The 27,889-nt window shown below is 66.0% G+C and overlaps 1 protein-coding gene across 2 annotated transcripts; it reads right to left on the reverse strand.

Moving 5' to 3' along the window:
- Nucleotides 1–1,257: 1,257 nt before the first annotated feature.
- Nucleotides 1,258–27,441, reverse strand: SLC12A5 (solute carrier family 12 member 5). Of its 2 annotated transcripts, none has more exons than XM_057424700.1 (26): nucleotides 27,294–27,441; nucleotides 15,074–15,168; nucleotides 14,708–14,839; nucleotides 14,409–14,555; nucleotides 13,814–13,868; nucleotides 12,877–13,007; nucleotides 12,454–12,695; nucleotides 12,167–12,378; nucleotides 10,077–10,244; nucleotides 8,324–8,422; nucleotides 8,088–8,145; nucleotides 7,176–7,350; nucleotides 6,227–6,345; nucleotides 5,798–5,896; nucleotides 5,561–5,680; nucleotides 5,320–5,424; nucleotides 5,070–5,238; nucleotides 4,013–4,208; nucleotides 3,763–3,932; nucleotides 3,552–3,683; nucleotides 3,237–3,344; nucleotides 2,979–3,101; nucleotides 2,712–2,899; nucleotides 2,441–2,455; nucleotides 1,977–2,110; nucleotides 1,258–1,604 (listed from the first exon to the last, which is right to left on the reverse strand). In XM_057424700.1, the coding sequence occupies exons 1-26, from the start codon at nucleotides 27,403–27,405 to the stop codon at nucleotides 1,513–1,515; spliced, it is 3,396 nt and encodes a 1,131-aa protein (XP_057280683.1). In that variant the 5' UTR covers nucleotides 27,406–27,441; the 3' UTR covers nucleotides 1,258–1,512. The 2 variants fall into 2 exon arrangements, with proteins under 2 accessions (XP_057280683.1, XP_057280684.1); XM_057424701.1 differs by lacking the exon at nucleotides 27,294–27,441 and adding an exon at nucleotides 21,681–21,951.
- Nucleotides 27,442–27,889: the final 448 nt, after the last annotated feature.

Genomic DNA, 27,889 nt, shown 5'->3' on the forward strand with positions numbered 1-27,889 from the left:
GGAGCTGCAGCCTCCACCGTGGCCCCAGCACACCCAGTGTGACAGGCGGGCACCTGCTCCATGCAGGAGCAGTGGGTCTCCGCTCTCCATCCCCACGGCCTGGTGCTAGCAGAGCCCTGCATCTCTCAGAATAGATATAGATCTCTATATATAGACTTCATCTGGTTCTATTAACATAAATATGATCACTTTAAAAATACACGTACTGTATTATGTACACTATGTACACGGGGCTGGGCGGGTGCCGGCGGGGGCCCTCGGCACCGCTTCCCGCCTGGTTCCTGGAACCGTTCACATTTGTTAAAAGCTCCTCAGTTTCTCTGGCATGAGAGATGCTGGGGGGGGGGAGGACGACAACTGGGGGCGACCCTGCAGCTGCTGCCTGAGGCGGGACATGTCTGAGCTGTGCCGGCGCAGGCTCCCGGTGAGGGAGCGCCCTGATGCTGCAGTGGTAGAACCCCGAAGTCAGCCCTCACTGCGGGGTCAGGCCTGTCAGAGCAGCCAAATGCACTTTGCATATGTTAAAACTGCGCAGGGATCCAGACGTCCTGACAGCTCCAGCGTCCGCGCCTGCCTGGGGCCGGGTTAGCAGCGAAGCCCTGGGAACAGCAGGGAGCCCAGTGGGGCATCAGGGCACCACAACGCATGAGCAGGGGTGGCTGGTGCCCTGGTGCAGTGTGGTGGGGAGTGGGTTCGGGCCTGGGACAGGAGCTGGTGCCAGGGGTGAGCGGCACCGCTCGGTGCAGGCTGCACATGGTGGAGCCTCTGCTCAGCTCCGGACACCGCAGCTCCATGCTGCAACCGCTGCACAAGCACCAGGAGAGCATCAGGGCAGGGGGAACCTGGAGTCGGTGGGGAAGGGGATGGGGAGCACCCCAGCAGCCACCCCCCGCAGCTGCCCCCCACCCTCTGCCCCCTCCAAACCATCACGCTGCATCTCCAACAAGCTTGGCCCGTGGCCTCTTGAGGCAGTGGCACCGAGGCAGCGGCGAGGTCAGGTCGGGCTGTCCAGGGCCATGCTGGCGCGGGGCTGCCGGGGCGGCGAGAGGAGCGTCGGTGAGGGAGGCGTGCTGGTGGCCTCTGGCTTCCCCAGCGCCGCGGCGGGCGGTCACGGGGCACCGGTGCGTCCCGCCAAGCTCGGCGCAGGGCAGCGGAACGGTGGGGCTGGGCACGGCGCCCTCCTGCCCAGCCAGGGGCTGCAGTGCTGGGGCTGGCCCCGCAGGGATGGGCAGCGGCGGCAGCGCGGGGCTCTGGTGCTCGGTCCGCGGTACACTGTATATATTTATATATAAACAAGGACAGCAGTGCTGTGATGTTGCAATGAGGAACAGCTGCTCTGGTGCTGGATGCTCCCGGAAGATCTGGTGCTGCAGTTCGAATGGAGAGATCAGGGGCACGGCCAAAGCCAGGTGAAGTTTCTGTGCACCGGCTGCCATCCGGCCTTCCCTCCGGCGCGCGGTGCAAGGGGGTGGCGGGGCTCTCAGCGTGCAGACAAACCTCTCGCACCGTGCCTCAGGAGTAGATGGTGATGACCTCCCGGCCCCCACCGCGCACCAGGAGCACTCGGTCCAGGTGCTCCGTCAGCACCTCCAGGAACTCCATGTCTGCACGGCCGTCAAGGAGGACCAGCACCACAGCATGGGGACTGCTCTGCCCCATCCCTGCCAGGCCTCCAACCCAGGGAGCAGAGCCCAGGGCACCGACAGCCCCACAACAGAGCCTGGAGGTGTCCTGAGCCAAGGGGCCAGGGGAACCCAGCACCACTGGTGCCACACAGCGGGGACCGTGGCTGAGCCCACCGCAGCACTCACACATGTGGGTGCAATGTCAGCTGTCCCCAGCACCCGTCCCATGTACATCAGGTCTGCTGGGCCGGCAGCCTGATGCCAATGGGTGTCGGACCCAGCTTGGGGCAAGAGGTGTAGGGGAGTCTGGACTGAGGCCAGCCCGGGACAGTGGCCCCACAGGAAGGATACAGTTCTCATCCCCTTTCCGGTTGCGGGGAGGCCCTGGCATGTTCAGCAGGACCAGCTTGGCGTCCTGGGACTTCTTCACAATCACCTCGTTGAGCTTCACGGCCGTGTGCATCCTCCGCACGTTGGACTGGTTCCTGCGGGTGACAGCACGTGTGGGCACAGGGACGGCTGCAGCCACCGGCCCCAAGGGGTGCCACGAGCTGGGGGGGGGCAGTGAGCTCTCTGCCCGCAGTGGCAGCGGTGAGCTGCAGGGCCATGCATGGTGCCCACGGGCAGCAGCACTACTGGTGCCCGAGCCAGCTCTGCAGGGAGCCCTCAGCAATGAGCCAGGGCAGGCAGGGCTGCATGGCCACAGGGGCTGCGCTGGCAGCACCAACCACACTCATGCATGGGGCAACCGCGACGCTGTGAGCGTGTCCCAGCTTCCCCACCCCGGCCCCGGCCCCAGCCAAACCCACACTTACAGGTTCTCCCACTCCCTGCCAGGAGCACGACGGGGCCAGGGCGGAGGGAGAGAGAAAGAAAGAGAAGAGTGAGTGCCACGTGTGCCCCCACGTCCCTGCACACACTGAGGGACCCCCCCACCCCACCTCCCACCACCAATCGCAGGGTTCAGCTCAGTGGCTGCAGGGGTCCCTCTGGGTAAAGTGCTGCCAGGGCCCTGCCTGGGGCAGGCAGGGATGACCGGGGTGCGGGATGCAGGGGGGAATGGGGTGGCAGCATGTGGGGCCGTACGGCTTCATGTTGAAGAAGTCCTTGATGCCCTCAGGGCTGACGGGGCTCTTGCTCTTGTTCTTCTCAGCAACAGACTTCTCCTTGGTCCAGGTGAGATGCACCTTCTCAGGGGCCGTCTCCACCTCGTCACCGGGGGACTGGGAGCTGCTGGAGAAGGTGGTGGCGTTTTTGTCATGGATGAGCTGGACCTGCAGAGAGGAGAGGGCGCCGGTGGGCAGGGGCTGGGGGCAGCCGGGAGCCCAGCCCTGTCCTGGCACCGTCCCTCACCTCCTCCTCCGGCTTCTCCTCGCCGTCGCCCCCCTGCTCCTCGGGAACGCTCAGGCGCAGGCGCGTGTTGGCTGGGTTCTTGCGCCGGATGGAGCCGCGGGACTCGTCCGTGATGCTCTGGATCTGTGCGGGACGGAGTCAGCCGGGGAGCAGGGCAGAGGGGGGTTGGCCGGGCAGACCCCAGCCTGCTGCCCCGCAGGATGAGTGCAGCAAAGCCGCCACGGGGCTGGACCCCCACAGGCTGTGCTGCAGCCTCACCTCCCGCTCCCGCTCGTTCTTGGTGAGGTGCATTTGCTTGAGGATCTGGGAGCGCTGCTCCATCACCAGAGTCTTCTCATAGGTGTAGGCAGAGATGTCGCTCTCGTGCTGTGGAGGGGAGCAGGAGAAACCATGGTGCAAGGTGAGCTGCACCCACTGCTCCCAGCCTGGCCCTGCAGTTCTCCATGGACCTATGTGTCCCTGTGGCAGTGGGTTTCCCCCACCATGGTCCCGTGTCCTCCCAGGGCAGGGTCAGTCTGGCTCCCCCACATGCAGCATCCCCAGCTGCGGCACATGCCCCATCCTAGCGCTCACCATCTCCACCACCTCCACCTCCGCAGTGATGCGGAGGTGGTACAGGAACGTGGTCAGGTCCTTCTTCATCTGGATGCTGTTGTCGTCCATCTGCGCCACCGTGAAGATGCGCATCTTGCACTTGCGCCAGACCTGCAAGGGAGGGAGGCATGGCCACGGCCCGGCGGAGACGGCCCCAGCCCCCTGCCCCACACCGCGGGGCCTGGGCTACCTTGTGGTGCCGCAGGAGGAAGGGCAGCAGCATGAGCATCCCCCCGTCATGCACAATCCACCAGACGTCGATGTGGCCCTCAGAGAACCGCTCCTGGTTGCCCGGGAACATGGCGACGTTCTTGGCCACCAGCAGGGCCAGGTGCCCGGCCGTGGTCTCTCGCACCAGCTCTGGAGGGGAAGGGCCATGTCAACGGCAGCGGGTCACAGCCTCGCCGGCAGCGGCAGCACCCGCCCTTTGTGGCACCTACCAATGAAGTTCCTCCAGGTCTGGTGATCCTCCTTCTGGCGCCAGCTGCGGGGCCACCCCACCAGCACCGTGTTGTGCTGCAGCCCCCCCAGCCCGCTGGACTGGATGAGGTGGGACATCCCATCCCGCAGGTTGGAGGAGATCACGACCTGGCAGAAGCCCTTCACCTTCTCTGCTTCCATCAGGCGGCGGATGGACTGGAGGGCAGAGGGAGGTCAGAGACCAGGGGGACAGGGGATGGGCGCCCGGTGCAGATATCAACCACAGCCCCAGCTGCAGCACCACAGCCTGTGGGTGCAGGGTGTGTGGTGCAGGCCCCTGTGGGGTGCCAGGTCTCCGTGCCCCAGGGCACGCTGGCGGCTCCGGGCTGGGAGGGGTAAGCCCCGATGGTGAGCGGCGCTGGCGCATGGCTGCACTGTGCCGAGCAGGGGGTGTCCCCGTGCCGGGGCTCTGCCGGGCGGCGGAGCAGCAATTAGAGGTATTTACACAGAGAAATTATAACATGTCTGCATGGGAGAGAAAGTGTTTGCTTCCGAGGGCTTAATCTCGTTAATATGATGCTGGGCTGGGGGTGGGGATGGCTTTGCTGCAGCAGGGAAGGAACCGAGTCCCACCCTGGCACTGGGGCTGGGGGGCCATGGGGTGGGGGGGGGCTCTGGGGAGGGTCGGGGCTCTGGCAGCTGTGGCAGCTGCAGGACAGTGGAGGGGCTGCTCAGAACAGCAACACCTTGCCAGGCTGTGCCATGCTGTGTGCCATGTACCATGTGCTGTACCACATGCTATGTGCCAGGCCATGTACCATGCACCGTGCCATGCCAAGCCCTGCTGCAGCTGAGACTGGGACCACTGCCTGCCTGGTGCTGCTGTCTCTGGAATCTGAGAAAGGGGGCACGGGTCCAGAGGTCCCCATAGTGCCCCAAGCACAGGCAAAACACGGAGTCTTTGGGCTCTACCCGGTGCCACCTCAGTGTTCTCCCGGCCAGCTGGGTCCACCAGCTCTGGCCATGGGGCAGCACCACTCCCAGGATGGCAGCAGCCCTGGCGTGGGCAGCTCTCACCTCCTCTGCCCTCTGTGCCTGTGGGTGGTTGTCCAGGAAGGTCCCTTCCAGCACGGAGGCCACGATGGTGAGGCCCTTGCCAGCTTTGAGCTGCGACGTGAAGGACAGGAGCTGGGGGTGCACCACGTTCTGCTCCTGATCTCCGCGGACCAGGACCAGCAGCTGCGGCCTGAAGGGATGGTTCTGCAGTCAGTGCCCATGTCCCAGCCAGCCCCGGTCCCCCTGGTCCCCACAGCCCCCCCAGCCTCACCTCCAGTTCTTGGTGTGGGGGGGTCCCTCCTCCAGCCGCAGCAGGGCATAGCGGGCCGCGCTCAGGGACAGCCCCCGGATCCCGTCTCCCCACTCCTTCTCCGCCCTGTGGGAACCGTCAGCATGTAAGGGATGCTCCGGCCATGGATCACCACCCTGGCACGCCGGAGCACCCCAGGACGAGCAGCCTGGGGCATCTGTCGGTGCTGGGCAGGGTCTGTGGCACCCCCAGCCGCCCTTACCCACGGTACTCGATGTATTTGTAGATGAGGCCAGCGATGAGCATGGCGACCAGGGCATAGTACCAGGAGCAGATGAACATCAGCGCCAGGCAGAGGCTCATGCCCAGGAATGACAGGGTCCTGCAGAGAGCAACGTGTGCTCAGCGTGCCCTGGCCCGCAGCAGTGACCGGGGTGGTGGGGGGTGAAGGGTGTGGCAGGACACCCGTTCATTCCTGTCCCATCCCATCGCTGCTCACCAGTGGTAGTAGCGGAACCGGGGCCGCCAGTTGGGCGTTCGCAGCAGCGTCTGCACTGCACATGCCAGGTTGACAAACATGTAGCACATGAGGAAAAACCTGCAGGAGAGAGCATGAGGTTGAGCCGGGAGCTCCAGGGCCACAGCCGGATCCCACCGCACCTCCCAGGCCCATGTGGCCGATGCTGGAGCAGAACCCTCCAATGGACAAGGGAGCTGGGGGACACAGAGCAACCAGACCCCAACACCAGGCAAGGAGGGGCTCTGGGGTCCCTGAGAGGTTCCCTTCTTCCTGGGCAGGGCCTGGGGCAATGGGGACAAAACCCCTGAGGAGCTGAGACCCACAAGTGCCACCCGCCTGGCCTGGGTGAGGGAACATGGGCCCATCCGCCGCTCGCAAAGGTGTGTGTGGACAGAGCATGCTGCCTACATGGAGAGGATGGGAGCCACCTCGTCCAGGGAGGCGATCAGGATCCCGATCTCGCAGATGCAGGCTGTAAGCAGCAGTGCCCATGTTGGCTCCCCATTGGCTTTGCCGTGGCCGAAGACCTGGGAGAGACGGGGAGGGCACGCGTCAGAACCCCCCCCACCGTGCACCCAGCCCTGCCAGAAGCAGGGGCCAGGGGTCACATGGGAGCTGACACATCCCAAGCCAGTCGGGTGCCCCATCCCTGGCAGTGTTCAAGGCCAGGTAGGACAGAGCCTTGGGAAACATGGTCTAATGTGAGGCATCCCTGCCCATGGCAGGGGGATGGAACTGGATGATCTTAAGGTCCTTTCCAACCCAAACCCTTCTGTGATGCTATGGCAGGTCCTACCAGGTCAGCGGTCCCAGGGCTGGCAGGACTGGTTCCCACTGCTGGTACAGCCCCATTCCTGGCAGACCCCCCGCCCAGAGCGGCCCCTGTGCCCCCGGGACCCCACCCAGGGATGAGCCCCAGCTCAGTCAGTGTGGAGTCAGGCACCCCGTGCCTGGGACGGACACGCTGCAGCTGTGGGAACAGGGGGGGCCCGGTGCAAGGCAGGCGACAGGGGTGCGTGTCTGGATGCATTAGAGGCTGCGGGCGGCGCGAGCGAGCGAGAGGAAGGGAGGATAAAATTAGCCCGTTCTTCCCTGGGGGGAGCTGTCGGCTCGGATTTGGAGAGATGAGGTTGTGAGAACGCGTCTTCGGAGAGCACATAAATACGAAGCGGCACGGCAGCGGGGGGGTGCCCTTTCCCACACTAGCGTCTCACCGACACCGCAGCCCACTGCGGCCGCCCACCGCCGGTAACCGCGGGAGGAGGGCAGGCAGCGCGGGCGCTCACCAGGCTCCCGTGCTGGGAGAGCCACGGCCATGGTGGGTGCTTGGGGCTGGCTGGGCTCGGGGGACACCTACCCTGAGGAAGGGCACGATCCCATCCCTGGAGATGGCTTGCAGGAGGCGGGGGGCTCCTGTGAGGCTCTGCAGCCCAGCCCCACACGTGGAGAAGAAGGAGCCGATGACAATGACCCATGGGGATGGCCATGCCAGGGTGCCAACCACCAGGTTCCCATTCACAGCTTCACCAAACCTGTGGGGCAGCAGCATCACCTGTGGCTCCATCCTGTGGCTGAGCCCCATGAATGCCACAGGAGCACAACTCGGCCCCACAGGCAGGTTAGACACTGAGAGACACCACCATGGGGGGACCGGACAGCATCAGGGAAGGGCCCTGCCCTGGCTGGTGATGGTCCCCAGTTTCCCGGGGGCAAGCACGGGAGTGGGGTCTCAGGTACTGGGAGTCTGTCCCCATCCTGGCACGCGTGGACAAGGGGAGGCAGGGGACGGGGGCTCCCCGTTCCCTGTGCCGGGAGGAAGCCGCTAAGGCTGCGTGTGGCTGGATCCCGGTTGTGCTGGTGCTGGCGGCCCAGAAGTGTCACCTGCAGCGGCAGTGCGCTGGGCTGCCCCAGATCCGCCTGTTGACAAACGAGCGCTGCCGGCAGCGTGGGAGCGGGAGGAAGGGCTGCGGATGCGCAGCAAAACATCGGGGGGGGGGGGGGGGGGGGGGGGGGGGGGGCAGGCACGACACGACAGGGCACAAACGAGCCCTTAACGCCTGTTACAAGTTCGGGTCTCCCCCGAGAGCCCCCCCCCCCCAACCCCCTGCGCTCTCACCCCAGATCCCCCCAGACCCCTCCTTCTGGCCGGTGTGTCCCAGCTGCAGCCCCCCACCAATGTCCCCACCTCCCATCGGGGCCACTCTGCCCCAGCCCGTTCCCGGGGGTCTGCAAGGCTCCCCCCAGCCCTGCACGGCCGTGGGACACTCACTTGTCACGCAGGACGACCCCCTCAATGCACGCCCCGAAAAGGACGACAGAGCTGATATCTGCCAGTTGGTCAAGGAGAGCCAGGAGGCTGTGGAGTCCCCCCGTGAACCACCACCACCATCAGTGGGGTGCCGGGACCCCTGTCCCAGCCCAGTGGAGCACCCAAGCGGGTCCCTGAACAGCAAACCCACACAGCCCCAGCCCATGGCCCAGGCTTAGGTGAGTCCTGAAGGATACAGACAGCAGAGGTGGTGGCGATGGCCAGGATGGTGCCTGTGGGGATGGACTTCTGGGCGTCCCGCAGGTCTCCGGAGCGGTTGGAGCCGGCCATGATGCCTGGGATGAGAGCGGATGGTGCCGGTGCAGCCCCGAGCAGCACAGCTCATGCCAGGCACAGTGCAAGCCCTGGGTGCTGCAGGGCACCGGCTCTGCGGTGTGCGAGGACAGGCAGCGGGCACAGAGCTGGCAGTGGAGCTGGCACTGCCATGACGCGGGGTCCCCAGTCCACCCTTCCCTGTGCCCCTCAGCACTTCCCCTCCCCAAGCCGCAGTCTGAGGCCACTCAAGGATTAGCTCAAAATGCTTTTAAGTGACTTGTCTCATTAGCCCTTAATTAGCTCAATCAGTGATGGCGGCTGCAGCAGTGACAGGGTCCAGCCCAGGCTCTGCGCTGGGAAGGCAGGAGACCAGGCTGGGACACAGCTGGGACATGGCTGGGACCAGCAGGTCCGGCACAGCCAGGGGGACGACCCGCGTTCCTGTTGTGGCATCGGCCACGGCTGCCACCGCACAGCCCTGCAGCCGCCTGCAGCTCAGCCCGTGTCACCGAGGGGACGGCACCAGCACCACACAAACACCGGGACCTGCGGCCGGCGGGCGCGGGCGGGATGCCGGCAGGGTCCGTGTGCGGAGCGGCGCTGCAGGGTCCGCCCGGCTGGAGGGGCCCCCCCCGCCCCCAGCGCCAGACTCGGCCGGTGATCGCCCTGCCCGGGACAACCCTGGGAGGACCCCGGCTCCGGCATTAGCGAAGTGGGACCCGCCGGCGGCACCGCGGCGGCTCCGCAGCGGGACTGGGCCGGGGGGGGCTCCTCCGCCCCCGGGAGCTATAAATATCCGAGCGCTGGGACGTCAGCGCCGAGCGGCTCCGTCAGATCTGGAGCGCGGGTGGGTGCGCGGGAGGTGCGGGCTGCGATCCATCCCCGCATCCATCCCTGCATCCATCTTCACATCCATCCCCGCATCCATCCCTGCATCCATCCTCACATCCATCCCCACATCCATCCCTGCATCCATCTTCACATCCATCCCCGCATCCATCCCTGCATCCATCCTCACATCCATCCCCGCATCCATCCCTGCAGCCATCCTCACATCCATCCCCGCATCCATCCCTGCATCCATCTTCACATCCATCCCTGCATCCATCCCTGCATCCATCCCTGCATCCATCCTCACATCCACCCCCGCATCCATCCCTGCATCCGTCCTCACATCCATCCCCGCATCCATCCCTGCATCCATCCTCACATCCATCCCCGCATCCATCCCTGCAGCCATCCTCACATCCATCCCCGCATCCATCCCTGCATCCATCTTCACATCCATCCCCGCATCCATCCCTGCGGCCATCCTCACATCCATCCCCGCATCCATCCCTGCATCCATCTTCACATCCATCCCTGCATCCATCCCTGCATCCATCCTCACATCCATCCCCGCATCCATCCCTGCATCCATCCTCACATCCATCCCTGCATCCATCCCTGCATCCATCTTCACATCCATCCCCGCACCCAACCCCATATCCATCCATGCATCCATCCCTGCATCCACCCTCACATCCGTCCCTGCACCCAACCCGATATCCATCCTTGCACCTATCCCTACACCAATCCCCACACTCAGCACGAGGCAGTGCACATTGGGCTGTGCCAGAGCACATCATGGCACATGTGCCAAACAGTGCCCCTTGGCATGACCACAGCTCCCACCTGTGACCGAGGGGAAGTAGATGCCGACAAGCAGCGTGAAGTAAGAAGTCATGTCGCTGAAGACGTAGGGCTGGTCCATGTCCACCGGTGTGTCAGGGGTGCTCACAGAGGGCAGCCCCCGCTTCTCCACAATCACACCCTTGGTCAGGTACGAGCTCCAGAGGTTCTCTGTGAGGAGGCAGAGGCTGGCATGAGGAGGTGCTGGAGAGTCACCCACACCCAGCACAGCACCTCCTGCCCCACAGCCCAAAGGGACGGAGCACCACCTCTCCCCACTCCAGCATCACTGAGCACCAGGGCCACTGGCATCCAGCAGGTGAGGGCCATGGCATCCCCAGCCTGTCATGAATGCGCAAAAACACCCAGATAGGCAGCACGGGTGAACAAGTGGAGTGGGTCTGTCCTGCTACTGGTATCAATCCTGCAAGATACTGGAGCAGACGACACAGGATTGTGGTAGCAAATAATTAAGAGGGTAATATAATTAATGCTGATCAACACAGGTTTAAGGAAAGTGGATCGTGGCAGAGCAACTTGGTAATGTTTGTGATGGGATTACGAGCGCAGGGCTGATGTAACAGGCTTAGTGTCCCTCCGCGTGCTGCCTTGGCTGCGCATCACAGTGAGAAACTGGAGCAGCAGAGAGCAGCCAGCACCTGGGAACAGCTACTGAGTGGGTCCACAGGGACCAGCCCTCAGCACCCTCCCAGAACAGCTCATTTCTCCCCTCAGGGACACCAGGTGCCTGGGCACAGCCATCCCCAGCCAACTCTGCCGGCACGGCGTGGTGCCACCCTGATTCGCAATGTTGCCAGCCCAGTCAGATGGTGTCAGCCCTGGCTCTGCCCTGCACATCCCAGATGAGGGAGCGTTTGCTGGCTGCTGCCCTGACTGTCAGGCTGGGCTGGGGACTGCATCCCCTCCCCAGCAGAAAAGGGCTGTACTCAGCGGCCAGATCCTCCCCCACAAGTCCTCAGGCTTTTGACCAAGGCTCCAGGTCACAAGACCTCAGACCATGAGGAGCCTCCCAAATACCCAGGGAATGCACTCTACCACCTCGCTGTGACACAGCCTGCCAGCCACAGCCCCAAGCACCACAGGCTTGGTGAAGTCCAAGCTCCCACAGCCGGGTCCAACAACCCAAGCGTGACACTGAGCATTGGCCTCCCCTGCCCACTGTGGACTGTGAGCACCTGGCAAATGGACCAGCGGCTCCAGGAAAACAGCTCACAGGTGGCTCCTCCCAGCAAAGCCACGAGCAGTTCTGCAGCCATGGCCCCTCTCCAGGTGCCGCTGCAGCCGCAGCAACAAAGTGCCCCTTAGGAGCGATTGCTCCTCACAAAACCTCAGATCAATACCAGCCTTTCCAAAGGCCAAGCAGAAGTGGAGGGAGGATTTATTCCTCCCCAGCCTTTGGGCATCCTTGGAGCCATCCTGCTGCAGTCCGGCTGGCGCAGACCCCACGCAGGCAGCTACAGCACCCAGCTCAGTTGATGGTGCTGGAGTCCATCCTGCTGCTTGGTACAGTGTGAGCGCGGCTCACTGTGCCCAAGTGGCAGAGCAGCCCATGGCAGGGATCACCCACGGCAGGGATCACCCACAGCAGGGATCACCCAGCTGCCCGCACAACACCAGCCTGGCATGGCCAAGGGGCTGGCCACCCATCTGTGCCCACAATGCCCCCCATGGCACCAGCCTCTCCACCAGCCCTGCCAGCATGGCCACTGCCCCACCACAGCTCCCCTGGGGCTTGCCATAAAATCACAGAACCACAGCCTGGTTTGAGTTGAAGAGAACTTAAGGCTCCTCCAGCTCCAACCCCTGCCACTGGCAGGGACACCTTCCCCTGGAGCAGCTTGCTCCAAGCCCCATCCAGCCTGGCCTTGAACACTGCCAGGGATGGGGCAGCCACAGCTTCTCTGGGCACCCTGTGCCAGCGCCTCAGCACTCTCATATGGAAGAACTCCTTCCTAATGTCTCATTTGTGCCTAGTCCTGTGCCTCTTCCTTGCACCCACATCCCCACACCTCCCTCCCTGCTCTTCCAGCCCTGTGCCCATTCCCATGCCTCTGCCCCTGTGCCAAGCCCACCTTGGATAAGGCCACTGGCGGCACCAGGGATGCCCTCGATCTCGGTCACGTTGTTCATGGTGAAGTACTCATCACAGGTGGCATTGAGGAAGCGGGAGGTGCAGAAGAGCTCCCAGAGCTTGGAGCCCACCGTCTCGTTCCCCTCCATCACCACCTTGGTGCAGAGGTCGAAGCCGTGGCGTGAGAGGGTTCTGTTGCCCAGGAGGCAGATCCTGGAGGGGAGCAGGCACTCAGCACATGCACACACACAGTGGCCCTGCCGGAGCCCCATGGGACACCGTACTCACGGGAAGCTCGGCGGGTCGAAGGCTGACTTGATGACACCAGCATAGATAGCGAGGATGGAGAGGATGACGCAGCCCAGGAAGACCAGGGCAAACTTGTTGACGTACTTGACCCCCACAAACACCACCGTGGCCATGCAGGTCAGCACACAGGTGCCGTACACACGCATGTTGTTGAGCATCGCTGCTGCCTCGCCGCTGGCGTCCTCTGCCTTGAAGATGGCCATAGCTGGGAAGATGTAGGCCTGGGAGAGAGTCATGGCATCACTGCTAAAAGTCTTGTGCAGGGGACCCCTCAGCCCCACTGCAAAGCCTCAGCTCCCTGACAGGCCATGAGGAGCAGGCAGCATGGGCAGGCAAAGGCTGAGCTGCCCTGCCAGGACTTGAGCCCTCAGCACCACGTGAGTGGAAGACCCAGACACACACCAGCAGGATTTCGATGGTGCCCAGGATGTACATGGCGCCGGCAAAGGTGGTGCCCAGGTAGAAGCAGAGCCCTACGGCCCCACCAAACTCAGGTCCCAGGGAGCGCGAGATCATGTAGTAGGATCCACCCGCTGCAAAGAGAGCAAAGATGGGTCCCAGCCAGACCCCGTGGCAACCTCAGCCCTGCCAGGTATCCCAGGGGGCCGGATGGAGCCAGGGCAGACCTGGACCCTGCTCCAGCATGAAGTAGGATGCAGTCCCCAGGGCCCCAGAGCAGCCAGGCTGGCAGAGCTGTTTCACGGGAGCCCAGCAGCCAGGTGTGATGGCTCTGCGGACACGTTGTCCCCTGGGACACCAGATGGGCAATGAAGCCTCAGGAACACGGGCCATGTCCTGCTCCATCCTCCCAGAGGAGCCCTTACAGTGGTGCTGCTGGGATCGATGGTCCCACTGCAGCAGCAGGATGATGAATAGCTTTAATTGCACCATGTGCTGGGGCCATCAGTGCCATGCCCAGCCCATGGCAGAGCAGCCCACGGCAGATCAACCATGGCAATGCAGCTCCCCGGGCTGGACGTGCTCTGGGGGTGCCAGCCCGCACACCAGACCCTGCGGTGCCTCCCGGGGCAGAGACCCCACCGCCCAGCCCGCGGCTCCCATCCTCCTGCCACCGCGTCTCCCCCGCGGCCGCGCCAGTCTGGCGGAGGGAGGAGCCGCGGCTGGCGGCTCTCGCTCCATCTGCACCTCGCTGCTCTGGGGACGGGTGAGAGCTCCAGCTCCGCGCTCCCCAGGGCCATGGGGAACCCGCACGGGGGGTGGCAGGAGCCGGGGGGCGGCTGGTGGCGCTGTGAGCTCCCACGCAACACGGACACAGGGACCCGCAGGGAGCCGGCGGCCCTCGCCCATGGAACACACACGGACGCGGGCTCGGCTGTACCTGGCACCACACCGTTGGTGGCGATCGCGCTCATGGAAATGGCCGTCAGCATCGTCTGTGGGAAGAAACACGATGTCAGCGCCTGGCAGAGCTCCCTCCACGCTTGGGAGCAGGAAGGGAGAGCTGGGACCACGCTGGGACATGGGGCACCCTGGGACCATGCTGAGATGTGCCACAGGACCAGGACGGGTAGATGGATGACGGGCAGGCAGGCAGTTGCCTGGAAGTGCTGCAAGGGGCAGGCAGTCCCTGGGCTGCCCAGGATGCTGCCCATATTCAGTCCCCTGACCCTGGGGTCGCTGTCCTGTTGGGATGGCTCATTGCAGCACGGCATATGGGGCCAGGGCAAGGGATCCCCCTCCACAACCCTCCCTCCACATCCCCCCATCACATCCCCTCACATGGCTGCTATGATCTGGGTCACCATTTGAGCATCGTTCTGCTGCCGATTCCTTTGGGAAGCAGAAGGCTTCTCCTTGCTCTAAGAGGGGCATGGGCAGGGCAGTATATGCCCGCATCCACAGCCTGCCCAGCCTGACTGGTGAACCCCAGACCTTAGGGAGGTAAGGGGGGACCCGGCAGCTCCATCACTCACGCAAGAGCAGCAGAGGAAGACCATGCAGAAGGACTCCATGATGCCGGCAATCCCCACCACCCAGGTGAGGCGCAGGAAAAGAATGACCCCAAAGATGTTCTGGAGACAGGGCAGGTAGACGCCCATGAAGGTGCCCATCCGTGGGGCCTGCCAAGGGAACAGGCAGCCATCAAAGCTCACAGGCCTGGCTGGCAGAGGAGCGAGGGGTCCCGCTCCTCCTGCAACACAGCCAGGGACCCTGGTGAAAGCACTGCCCAGCACATGCCCAGGGGCCTGGGAGAAGGGGCTGCATCCCCCACCTGCACCGGCTTCTTCTTGCCCCCGTCATTGTTCTCGGCCTCCTCGTGCTCCCGGCTCCCCTGCGGCAGGTTGGTGTAGTTGGCCAGCCCACTCAGCAGGGACGAGACCATGGGGCTGGTGTCCATCTCCTCCTGCAGACAGCAGAGCCCAGCGCCATGAGTTAAGTCCTTCAGGGCCCTGGCCAGCCCCACAACACCAGCTCCTCACCAGATGCCACTGCACTGCCTGCCCCGCTGGCATGGCTGCAGCAGAGCGGACCCAGCCTGAGGCTCTGTTTGGGTGCCAGGGTGCAGATCAGGTGCTGTGGGAGCTGCCCAGCTCAGCCCCCTCCCCATGGACCCCTCTTCCCACCATGCATGCCCTACCTCAAAGAGGGCCATGTTCTTGCCATCGTACTCTTTTCCCTTCTCCAGATCTGTGCTATTGATGAAGGGGCTGCTCTCCTTGGGATTGCCATCTCCTGTGGGGACAGTGCAGAGTCACCCACGCAGTCCCAGCCCCAGCCTGTGCTGCAAGAGCAGCCACCCTGCAAGGCTGTTGCTGCTGGGGGCTGCAGCTGCACCCAGCTCCTGCGGTAGGGGCCATGGGCACCGCACTTGTGCCCAGTCCCAGGACAGGCAAGGGCAGCTCCTGTGTCCAGCCATCAGCATCACCTCTGGGCCACACATGGTCAGGGGAGGCTCCTGCCTGTCCCCAGGAGCCACGTGCTGCCCTGCGCGGCCGGGCGCATCCGCGCAGTGAGGTGAGTGGTGTGGATCCATGGGGAACCCTCCCAGCAGGATGCTGGCAGCAATAACTCACGGTGGGTGAGTGCGCTGGGGCTACTCACAGCGCTGTGCCTGCAGCGGCAGGATGCGGCCAGATGCTCTGCATGCAATTGTAGCAGGGATGGTCCCGGCATGGTTCCTGGGAGTGCGGCGAGTGGCCAGAATCCTGGTCGTGCTCGACAACACGCACCACGGGAGCAGGGGCTGCAGTCTCACTGGCTGCACCTCAAGGCAGGGAGGTGTCTGGAGGTGCCACCACTGAGGGCAGGCACTGCTGGGCCATGGGAGAGGCCACAGCTTGCAGAGCCTGCAGAGCTGCTGGGACAGGGCCATGGCTGCTCACTGCATTAACGACCTCATGCAGAAGAAACCCGGAGCCGGCTTAATAGCAAGGAAAACAGCCGAGCTGCAGAGCAGCAGAAATAAATCAGGCTGGAAATGGAGCAGCAGCGAAGATGGTGCTGCTGGAGTGGTGTAGCCCTGAGCGGAGGCCCAAAACAAGGGGGGCAGGGGCCGTGAGAGGCTGGGAAGCCAAAGGACATGGTGATGGGCAGAGTGGCTCAGTGGGTGATGGCCCCTATGGCACAAAGAAACCAGCCCTAAGTGGGAGGAGAGGGGCTCCTCACCACACGCCCATTCACCCATCATGGCCCTGCAGCCAGGGCAATGGCCCTGCTGGTGGCAGCAGCTCTGCAGGGCAGGCTGCCTGCACATGCAGGAATAAAGACCCACTCCACACCCCAGGACAGGGGCAAGAGCCATCCCCTCCACTGGCCTTGAGCACAGAGCCTGGGGGTGCCCAGAGAGGATGCAGGGGTGACCCATGGTCCAGGGCAGTGCCAACACCCACCCCCTGCGGGACAGACCCCACAACTGTTTGGAGCAGCCTGGTCCTTTGCAGGCCTCCTGCCTGTTGACTCATGTTCGGGATCCTGGGAGCCATCGTGCAGTGGTGATTCACCATCTGCATTCATCATGGCTGACCGGAGGTGAAGCCCTGAGTGCCACAGGTGATGCTGACCCACAGGCTGTCCCCCATCTCTCAGCAGTCCCTGGTCCCCTCCAGCACAGGGCAGCAGCATCCCCAGCAGTACAACTGAAGTGAAAGAAGAGCCCGACCTTCCTTCTGGGCAGGAATGGCTGTGGTGGCAGCACCCGGACAACCCACCCTCATCCCGGAGCCCCTTTAGATGGATGCCTGGCACCATGTGCTTCACGGCTGGCATGTGGTCTGCCCCGTGTCCCCCACCGAAGGATGTGCAGGGGGGTCTCAGCATGGACCCAACATGCTCCTTGCTGGGGTTTGGTCTCAAGAGCCGCACCCAGCACTCATTAGGTAACGGCAGCAGTGCAGGCTGGCACACCCCTGCTGGCCATGGCTCCCACCCACTGCACCGGCTCTGGCACCATGTGGATGTGGGATGCCCACTATGCCAATAGGACACCCCCAGGGGTGCAGGAACGGGGGTGTCAGAGCCACCTCTGCTCCCCGGGACCCCATGCAGGGCTGGACAGCGCCGGGGAGCACGGGGACAGGGTCAGCGCCGGGGGGGGGAGACCGAGGCCCGGGGGCCTCACAGGGAGAGCAGAGCCCACGGGGCCTCGCCGCCTCCTGGTACCCGGCGACGACATCACTGCGCTGGTTTCCATGGCAACGGCGAGCCACGGCCGCCCGCTCCCGCGCTTATGTAACGCACCGGTGCCCCCCGCGTCTCGGCCACCGGCATCGGCCACCGACTGGCCCGACGGGCCCCACCGACAGACAGCAGCACCCCCGGGTGCCCGTGCTCCAACCCGCCGGCACTGCCGGCACCAAACCTCGCCGCCCCTCTGCCCTGTCCCGGCGCGCCAGCCCTCTGCATCACCACATGGACCACGGCTCCGAGCCGGCACCGCCCGGGCTGCCAGGGCCAGAGGGGCCACAGGAGCCCCTCGCCTGGTGGTGCCGCCGGGAGGGGCGGGAGGTGGGGATCCAGGGATGGACACGGCACAGCTCCGGCATTCCTGGGGCACGGCTCAGGGGAACCCTGACCCCCAGGCTGGAAGGAGTTAAGTGCCAGGGCCGCGGGGTCCCAGGTGACAACGCGCTCCCCGCTCCTGCCGGAGACCATTTTGCCGCAGAGGGGCTGGTGCAGCCTCTCCTCAGCAGCTGCCACAGGATCTGTGCTCTGTGCAGGCAGCGGCACGCAGGACCCCGCAGCCCGGCCAGGGCAGGGCTCACCCTATCACCCACCGGCCCGGCGGCACCGAGGGGGTGACACCTCCCGGCCATGGGGCACACGGACACTGCCGGTGCCCCCGCACCAGCCAGGCCTGCCCATGCCCCCAGCAGAGCCCCAGGCGAGCAGCTCGGGGGCAGGACGAGGCCGGGCAGCGGCTTGGGAGAGGCAGTGTGAGCAGAGCCGAGCTGAGCTGTGCCAGGCTTCGATCCCGGCGCTCAGCTGCCCCCTCCCCAGGGATCGCTCAACACGAATCGGCCTTTTAATTTGCTGCGGCGGCTGGAAGGGCTCGCGGCGGGATTGCTGGCAGGAACCCGCAGCCCCGCTGTGGGCACCGCGCCGTCCCGCTCGCCACGGGGTTACCACCGGCCCTGCCTGCTCAGGGCATTCAAAGGCCGACCTCGCTGCCCATCTCAGCACCCTGAGAGCCAAGGGACCATCCCTGTGTCCCAGATCTTACCTGCCCCACAGGGCAGGGCTCTGGCTGCAGTATCAGCCACAGTCTGATCTCCTAATGGCTTTTAACTCAGCCCTAAATTAGGTTGGGAAGCGTCATGTCCCTCATCCCAAATCCTCCCTAATCACTTTACATGGTGCAGGGGGTCCGATCAGCCAACCCCTATGGGCTAATTAAACAGAGCTGCTGCCTGCTCCTGCCCAGCCACAGCCAGCCTGTCGTGTCCATGGCACCCCGTGAGGGCCAGCTCCCTTGCACCACCAGGCACCTCCGTTAGTGCTCCTGAAGCACCTGAGGGCCTGCCCGGTGCTGGCACAGGAGTGCTGACAGCACAGAGAGCCCCTGCATGAGCCTGGCCACTGACCCCTCCTGTGGCACCCCTTGCACCAGTCCCAACATCCCTGGGCCAGCAGCAGTGCAGCAGCTGCTTATGCACCCGGGGCTGCCCCAGGGCTCCCCTCCAGGCACTCAGGGCACCTTGAGTTTTGCCAGAGTGTTCTGAGCAGCCTCCTCCTGCTCCCCGGGGCTCTGCCCGCAGCCAGCGGCAAGGGGCACCCCAGGGTGACCCCAGCAGCACAACGAGCACATGGGTGAGCACGTGGCCCTGGCTCGTGTCCCCAGCTGCTGCTGTTCTGCAGGAGCTGCTGTCTGGGGCAGCCACGGTGCTGTTCTGTCACCCCCAGGCATGAAGGGGACTTGGCCGCTCATCCACTGGCCTGGCCCTGGGCCACTGGTCAGGGAGTGCCTAAATCAGATGGGGATGGCCAAAGGACCCTTATGGTGTCTGGCACCTCTGCTCCCACCCAGGCTTCCTTCTCCCTTCAGCAAGGTTATCTATCTGCCAGCTGCCCCCCTTGGAGAAGCAGCAGAGCTTCCATGCCCCGCCAAGGCAGCAACAACCAGTGGCCGGAGCAGCACTGGCCCGTGTGGCAGTGTGTGCAGCAGTGCCGGCTCCTGTGGTGCTGGGGTGGAGGATGGTCCCCCCACCCCGGGCTGTGCTTTGCCCCTCCAGCCAGAGAGCGCACCAAATGGCCTTTTGGGCTGGATTCTTTCACTGCCTGACCCAAATTGGACCAACTGCTACTTCAGACCTATCCTCTTCCTTCCTAAACCCTGGATTATCCTCTCTTTGATCAGCCAGCCCTGCAGGCGCAGGATTTCAGCACAGGCGCTTTGCCTGGCTGCATTTTAACAGCTTCCCAAATTCCCTGACAGCCAGAGCTCTGCCTTGGAAATCGCTGTGGACTGAAGCTCCAGCAAGGCTCCCGGCCCAGGGTCTGCCCTCCTTGGTCAGCCCAGTGCCTCCAGCAGCCTGCATCGGGGCTGTGCCTGACATTTCCACACCCCAAACAGCAGTAAAAGCTGCCAGCCTGGACACTGCAGACAGCAGTCCTGCCCCCTCCCGAACTCCCCACCACCTCCCCAGAGGGTCTGCCACGGTCCCAACCCTCTCTGGGCTGCCAGGACTGGAGCCCTTCCAGCCCTTGTCATGAGGCCGGCACAGGCTGTCCAGTGCAGGGATACTGCTCGGCCTTTCCAACAGAAATGGCCTAAGCAGCACCCAAGGCTTCAGCAGTTCTACTGGGCTCAGCAAGTCCCTGCCTTGCCAGTGCTGGAGCAGCCAGGACTCATGGGGGGCCTTGCTGGCATGCAACAGCTCTGCCACCCACCCTGGGTCATCCATGTTCCCTGCAAACAGGCCCTGCACAGAGAGCTCAGTGCAATCCTTGGCATGGGGGGTGATCCCACACCCCTGCAGCAGCCGCCCTCACCATAGGTGTAGGGGGCTCTGCCCTACCACTCCCCACAGATCCTCCGCCAAGCCTCCAGGGCCCCAGTGCCTCCAGCCCTGGTCCTGCCAGCCCACAGGACACCATCTCACCAGGCCCAGCTCCAGGGACAGACTGCCTGGTCCATCTGTAGTAGCACCATGCCCAGCCTTCCCGCCAGACCCCAGCAAGGCAGAAACGCCTGCCGCCACTGCCGCGATGGAAATAGCAGGATAGATCCTGGTGCTGTAGAGGGCAAGGGGAAGGAGAGAGCCCAGGGAAGGGCACGGCTGGGTGCCAGTGCGGCTCCCCCCAACCCAGAAAGGTGCTCCCAGAAAACTCCTGCAAGCCCTGACCTTGAGTGCCACGAATAAACAAGCAAATAAACAGGCTCAGGTCAGTGGAGCAGAGCAAACACTAAAACCCTCATCACAGCCGTGCCCAGAGCCTTACTGCAGGCAGCAGGGACTTCTGCAGCAGCTGCCAGAGGCAGCTGTCCCCTCCTGGCTGTCCGCTCCTGGCTGGAGTGTTCAGACCCCACGAGGGGACCTGGTGTGGGGCTGGGGGATCGGAGACACTACAGGTCCCCTCGGACACACTGCTGTATTTCCCTAGCTCCAAACCATCCCTGTGCCCCACAGGGCACCTGCAGGAGAGGGAGCTGCACGGCCCCGCAGGGAGCTCCGGCCAAAGAGCCAGCGGCCAAGTGGCCGCTGCCGGGGCCCGGCAGCCACAGACTGCGGGGCTGCAGCTCCAGACCCTCACCTGCAGATCGCAGGCCCCAGCCTGCCTGCACTGCGCCGGGCTGCAGCACGCCCGGCACGCCTCGGGCTGGATCGAGGGGACCGGCTCGGCTCAGCACAAGGCTCGGTTCGGCACGGCAAGGCTCGGCTCGTCCTGGCACGGCTCAGCTCGGCACCGCCGCGGCCCCGGTCCGAACGGCTCCTGCCGGCCCCGGCGCAGGGCCCGGGCGGCCGCTTCAGCACCGCGGACAGCGGCATCGGCCCCGGGGGACTGAGGATGCGGGAGAGGCGGCGGGAACGGGATGGGGGGCGATACCGGTGATGGGGGTCTGCCGGGGATGGGGGTGTACCGGAGAGGGGGGGCGGCTGCCGGAGATGGGGGGCGGCAGCGGAGGTGAGGGAAGCGGGAGGGAAGGATGGGGGGGCGGCAGCCGGAGATGGGGGGCGGCAGAAGGGAGGGTTGGGGGGGCAGCAACGGGGATGTGGGAGGCGGGAGGAAAGGATGGGGAGGAGGAAGCCAGGGATGGGGGGGTAGCAGTCGAGGGGGGGGATGGTGGGGAGGAGGTAGCTGGGGTGGGGAGGTAAGTGTGGGGACCCCTGCGGGGGCACCGGCGGGCGGGAGCGGGCCGCTGCAGCGGCCGCCGGGGGCTGTCCGGGAGGTGTCAGAGGTCGGTGCCCGCAGCGCAGCTCGCAGCCCCGGCCCGGGAGGAGGCTCCCCGGTGAGCCCCGGGCACGGCTCGGCCCCACCGCAGCCGCTGCTCCAGCCGCGCTGCCGTTCCCCGGGGCTGCCGCAGCGGCGAAAGCGGGGCCGGGGCTGCGCGGAGGCGCCGGGAGCGGGAACAGCTCCGCACCGTCCACCGCAGCCCCGCGGGGCCGCGGACCATGAGCCATCGCCGCGGCCGGTGCTGGTGCCGGTGCTGCCCGCCCCCAGCCTCCGCGGCTCCCGGCTCCGCGCTGCCTCCGCCACCCGCCCTGCAGGGGCGGCCGCCCCGGGCAGCCCCGATGCCGGTGCCTCACCTTGGCTGGCGCCGCCGTCGCCTTCCTCGCAGTCGGCCAGGTTGTTCAGCATGGCGCCGGCTGCCCGCCGCTGCCCGGGAGCTGCGAGCTCCGCTCTCCGCAGCCAGCCGCGTCCCCGCGCCGCCCCCCGCCGCCGCCGGTGGGAGGGGGCTGCAGTGCGGAGGCGCCCGGGCTCACGGCTCAGCCCGGCCGCTCACTTCATCACGTATGCGGGAGGCATTGCCCCCGCCGCCGCGGGGAGGGGAGCAGCGGCGAGCGGGGGAGGGCGCGGAGCGGAGCGGGGCCGCCCCCCGGCTGCACCAGGCGGGGGGTTGGGGGCAGAACTGGGGCAGGGCAGCGCTGCGGGACAGCCCCGCACCCCCAGCCCTCAGTAGCCCCCGGCGCAGGCCCGGGACCGGCACCGGGTCGGGGGGTGCAGCGGGACAGACCCTGCGCATCCCTAGGGACCAGGGAGAGACCCTGCCCGCAGCTCCCGGGTGGGGCAGCGGCTGCGAGGACACGACCGCAGGCAGTAGTGCCCTGGCCGGGGGCCAAGCCCCTGCCTCAGCAGTCTGACCTGCCCGAGGCCCCCAGTATCCAAGGGCAGCCCGGGAGCAGGGGAACACGGACCACCCAGCAGCAGGGCCGAGGCTGCTGACCCTGCTTTGCCAGGCATCCGCACCCTGCAAGCGTTGGAAACGCTACCTGCAGCCGGGAGCTGGCTTAGGCTGACGCCCGGCGTCCCCAGGAGGGAGCTGGGGTCACACAGTGCCCACTAACACCCCTGCACAGCTCTCCCGACCTGCAGAACGGCAGATCCAGGGCTGATCCTGGAGAAAGGCTGTGAAGGGACAGACTGCCCAGGCCCGGCTGAGCCCATCCTCAGCAGAGCCGCGAGTCTTGGGGCCACCTTTGATCTGGGGGCTGCTGGCAGGACCCCGCAGGGCGGCTCACAACCCCCCCCTACTCTCACCCACTAATCCGGGAGGATCCCAGCCCTGGAGCTGGCTGCAGCTCCCAACATCTCCTCAGGCGCGCTGAGATCATGACAGCCTGCTGGCGTTAGTTACTTCTTGACGGCTGTAATTAATTGTTTACTTTCTCCTGGTACGGGGCCAGCTGCTCTGCAGCGCAGAGGCTCCCGGCCTCACCTCCTACCTTGGGGCAGGAGGAATCGGGCACTAACAGAAGCCCCAGCCCTGCCTCGGCTGCTGCAGCCAGGATCCCCAGACCCAGCATCCCCTGGGAGCAGGAGCCACACCAGCACAACTCCAACTCCACGGCAAGGGCCATGGGATGGCCACAAGCAGGGTGGACAGCTTGGGGGCTACTCCTGCCCTCACCCGGCCCCCAGACTCCCTCCCAGCCCAGGACTCTGCATGCTGTGGTGCTGACCCTGCCCAGCCACAGCAGCAGCATCCCTTTGCCCCCTTGTCCCTCAGCCTTGAGCAGGAGATTTCACCAGAGCAAGGGGCTGCCTCTTCTCAAGTAATAGGACTGACCCCCACATTCTGCCTCAGCAGGCAGGGCTGCAGGCAGGGCTGCAGGCAGAGCCACTTGGCATGGTGTTTCCTGGGGGTCTGCAGAGTCCATGCACACGTGGAGGGCAGGGGGCTGGGGGCTGCACAGGGGCCACGGTGAGTGCTGAGCACCAAGAGGGTGGTTTTGCGCAAGAGGCTGCAGTGCGTGGGTTCGGCACAAGAGGGATTTTCCTGCTAAAACAGATGGGGGGCAGGGAGCACGTGAAAGACCACTAATCCCCTAATCCCTGGATTATGGCTCCATTTCAGGGGCTGGGATTTGCCAGCAGCATGGGGGGCTACGTTATCAATTGCATTTATTTATCTCATGTGCAGGGTCCCATAGACACAGTGAGGCACATGGAACATGTCCCCAGGACAGAGCCAGACCGAGAGGGCTCAACCCTCCCAGCACAAAACTGACCTGACCCTGGCCCATGAGCATGATATCCTGGGCTGGGGTATATGGCCCCAGTGCTCCAGGAATGGAGAGGCTGGACATGGCCTGTGCAGCATCCATGGCCCTTGTGCTGCCTGCAGCGCCAGTGCCAGACCCCTTTCCTGGCACTCCGCAGCTCCCAGGCTGAGGAAAAAGGGGTCTAGCAGTGGGGCTGCAGCAGTGCAGGGGCAGAGGAGCTGGGGATGAAGGAAGGCAGCTGGCTTTCCCTGGGCATGGGGGGGGGAATCAGCTGCAAGTGGCCCCCACACCCGGATGCAGGCTGGATTCTGGCATGGGGCCAGGCACAGCATCAGTGCCCCACTTAACTGCAAGAGGATGCCCAGGAATGACGAGGGAGAGCTGCACAGCTCCTCTGCCAGGCCAAGGGGTTGGCACAGCAGAGCTGGACCAATTCCCTGTGATGCCTCTGCACCCCCCTGGGATGGAGACTGCTGAGCTATGCAAGACCCCAAAAGCCTGAGCTGGTTTGGGGCATGGAGCATCCCTGCAAACTGTGCAACTGCAGACACCGCAGAGCCACCTGAGCACGTCCCAGACCCCCCTGCATCCCCTGTGGCAAACAGAGCCTGGGTGGGGGATCCATCCCCACAGCCCTGCCCCTGCAGCCGGCACACAGCCCTTGCTCATCCTGATGCCAGCAGCAGTTGAACCTCTCAGGAGCGTGACACATACCAGTGGCGCTGGGAAACCTCCTAAGGGCACGGAGCGGGCAGCCTGGCAGCAGCATGATGGGGAGGTCAGGGCCACCGCGCTGCAGAGATGCCCATGCTGCACTCCTGTAGCAATCCCCGGGCACCGTCACAGCCTGCCTGACCCTCACCCTGTCTGGACGGCAGTTCCAGCACCAGGGGCCCAAGGGCAGAAGGCCAGAAGAGACCCCCAAGAGGACAGGGGGCAGTGGGGCTATCCCAGGAGATTTGCATCATGGTGTGTCCCGCGCCGATGTCCTGACACCCCATGACACCATGGGCTGCCTGTTCTGCAGCACCTCAGAATGATGGAGGGATCTTGCTCATCCCCATGCAGACAGGTCAGGGCCCTGCGGCCAGCAACAGGGCAATAACAGAGCCTGAAGGTGACAGAGCCACGGGGGGCCAGGAGCCGGTGAAGCTGCCCAAGGCCAAGAGCAGAAGGGTGGTTGTGGGGCGGGGCAGGGCAGGAGGCCGCGAGGTTCTGCATCACGAGAGCCCTGCACCACGCACAGCTGGCACGGGCCAGATGCGCTGCCAGCAGCAGGGCAGAGGCAGTGGGAGCCCAGCACGGGGATCAGCCTTGGGAGCGATCAGCCACCGGCCCCCGCTGCCATTCAGAGCCGCCGAGGAGCTCCTGAGCAGCCCCGCGCCAGTGGCTGCAGCTGAGCGAGGGTGAGGAGCGGCTGTTACCAAGGGTCTGGCACCGGAGCGCAGCTGACCGAGGCACTGGGCTGTCCTGTGTCCCACACACCCCCCGGCCCGGGCCCCCCAGCCTGTGCAACCACCCCCGGCCCTGGCACCCCACCAGAGCACCCCGCAGCAGGTTCAGTGGCACGGAGAGGCCTTGGGCACGTGCTGCACGTGGCAGTTGGGGCTTGGGCTGCCCCAGGGACCCAGGGAGCAGAGCAGTGTGGTGGGCAGGGGGGGCTAGATCCCCCACCCCCACAGCCCCGCAGAGCCTGCCCCACACACACCCCCCAGCCCTCCCGGGGTAGCGGGGCCCCCCTGCACTAGGGGTCCCCAGTGGCCCCCTCCCGCTTGGGGCTACCCCCAGCTCCGCTGCCCCACACAGCTGACAGCCCCACGGCGGGTCCGGGAGAGCGGCTGGACCCCCCCAGCACCAGGAACCGCTGGCAGGGATGACACCGGGCCCGGTTTCCATGGGAACCAGAGAGGCTCCTTAACCGGTTGGTTGCCATGGCGACTGCCGCCGAACGGGGCTGCCTCGGGACACGGCGGAGGGGGCTCCTCTCCGGGGATGTTCCGGTGCTCCCCCCCGAGCCAGGGCGGCCGCATCGGGGCCAGAGCCCGGGGCTGGGGCGGGGGCCGGGGGGACCCCTGCGGGGCGGGGCCAAGGGCGGGGCGGGGCGTGAGGGGCGTGGCCAGAGGGCGGGGCACACCCGCGCCAGCGGCTGCCCTGTCCCGTCCCGGCAGCGCCCCCTGGCGGCACCGAGATCGCGCGCACCCCGTCCCGCCCGCCCGCAGCGCCCCCCCGGCACCGGGCGGCAGCTCCGGGCCCGCACCGCGCTGAGCCCCCCCCAGCGCTGCCCCCGGGCAGAGCGCGGCACCAGCCCGCGGCCGGAGCTCCCACCCCGGTACCGAGCCCCGCGGCCGGCTGCAGCCCCCACCCCGGCCTCTACCAGCCCAGCGTGACCTGGGGCAGGACAGGAGTGCCGCTTGCGAGCACCCGCCTGCGGCCCGGCCCAGCCCCATCGCCCCCAGGCCGCCCTGCAGGTACAGCCCCACGGCACTCACTCAACCGTCCCCCCGAGGCTGCACCCACAGCAACACGGGGCATGAATGGGGCAGCCTCAGGGCTCCCCCGCCTGCTGCCCGACCCCCGGCACACGCTCCCCACCACACTGTGGCTGAGCCGCGGTGCAGGGTCAGTCCAGGCAGCGGCCGTAAGGGCTGGGCCGCCACCGTCCTCTGCGAGGGCACAAGGTCAAAGCTCAGCCAGAGGGACACCATCCCTGCCACAGCCCCTACGGTATAGCCCCCCCAGCACCCCCAGCCAGCCTCGCTCTGCACACGGCCCCGCACGAGCACATCAGCCACCCAGCTGCTGACTGCTCCGGGAGGGCCATGGGCTCCAGCTGTGGTTCCAGCTGTGGCTCCAGCTCAGAAGGGGCTGCTCTGCCCCAGTGCAGCCCATGGGCCAGGCCCAGCTGCGCCAGGATGCCATGGGGTGACACGCAGCCCTGGCACCACACACGGGGGGCACAGCCCAGCCTGGACTCTGCAGCCCCATCCAGCTGCTCGCTGCCTCCCACCCGCGCCCTTCGCCAAGGGTGCAAGGTCACAGCTCCGAGCAGCGCAGTGCTGCCGTCGGCTGGGTGTCTGGGATCGATACGGCTCCGGTAACAGCACAGCCCTTCCACCACATCCCCTGGGCACTGCAGGGCGACGGCCTGCCAACCCCCATGCCCACCGCAGCCCCATGGGTCACTGCCACCACCACCACCTTTCCCACTCTCACACCAACCCAGCTACAGCCCACCCTCCTTGACAAGAAGGGGCACGCAGCCTCGCACCTCGCAGCCATGTCCCTGCGAGCCAGCTGTGATCCCACTGTCGGTCCTGCCTCACTCCAACAGACCCCCGGCATAGTGACAGCCCCCCCGAGGAGTGGGGGCAGCCCCGGGAAAGAGCCCGTGTACAAGGAGGCCTGCCCGGGCGAACAGGACGTGCTCCCCGCTCTGCTCCCGCCGGATCCCGAGTCCTGCAGCTCCACGGCAGCCCCTCTCAGGGGGTCCCCAGCACCTCCCAGGGGCCCGGCCGACCGACTGCCAGCCCCGGGCTGCCCTGCACATCCCCACGGTGCCCCGACGTCGCGTCCCTGCCCCGCGGACCCGACCCACGGACCCTGCCCCACGCCGTTCCCCACAGGCTGTGCCCCACGAGCTCTGCCCTACGAAGATTCCCCCTCCGCCGGCCCCGCCGGCCCTGCCCCGGCGCTCACCTCTGGTGTCGCGGCCGGGCTGGCGGCCGCCGCCGCCGGATGCGCGGTCGGGACCGCGGCCGGGAGCGGGGCCGTGGCGGGGCAGCGCGGTGACGGTGAACCTCCGGCTCATGGCCCCGCCGCCTCCACAAGTGGCTCCGGGCCCCGGCTGCCGCCGAGCGCGGCCCCGGCGGGCGCTGACCGGGGTCCTAGTGCCCGAGGCACCGCCCGCCGCGCCGCCCCGCGGCTACGGGGCTGACACGGATCGGCACAGCTCAGCGAAGCTCAGCCCGGCTCGGCTCGGCTCGGCCCAGCTCGACGGGGCGGGCAGCGAGCCGCCCGCAGCCGCCGTGCACGAGGAGTTGTGGGTCTGGACCCCGGCGGGACTCGACGGGGCCGCGCTCTACCCCCGCCCTGCGCGGAGCCACGGCCGCTAATTACAGCTAATTATAGCCCCAGGGCTGCGGCCGCCCCGCCCTGCCACGGCCCCGGGCACCCCGGCCATGAACCGGCCCCGGGCTCCGCTGGGTCAGGCAGGCGCTGGCCAGGGTTGGGCGGTTCCGAAAGGGGGGGAGTACCCAGGCAGCAGCGGTGGGGGGTCCGGCCGCACCCCGCGT

Source organism: Pezoporus wallicus, unplaced genomic scaffold (genome assembly GCF_028554395.1).
Source record: "Pezoporus wallicus isolate ANWC-B61680 ecotype Strahan unplaced genomic scaffold, APGP_CSIRO_Pwel_v1 contig_13737, whole genome shotgun sequence".
Lineage (NCBI taxonomy): Eukaryota > Metazoa > Chordata > Aves > Psittaciformes > Psittacidae > Pezoporus > Pezoporus wallicus.

Excerpts from the sequence above, each read along its gene's own strand:
- SLC12A5 (XM_057424700.1), bottom strand. The coding sequence starts at position 27,405 with ATGAGCCGGAGGTTCACCGTCACCGCGCTGCCCCGCCACGGCCCCGCT. Across the intron at positions 7,351-8,087 it reads GGGGTCGTCCTGCGTGACAA|GTTTGGTGAAGCTGTGAATG; the intron begins GTGAGTGTCCCA and ends GCTGCCCCACAG. Across the intron at positions 1,605-1,976 it reads CCGGAAAGGGGATGAGAACT|ACATGGAGTTCCTGGAGGTG; the intron begins GTATCCTTCCTG and ends ACGGCCGTGCAG.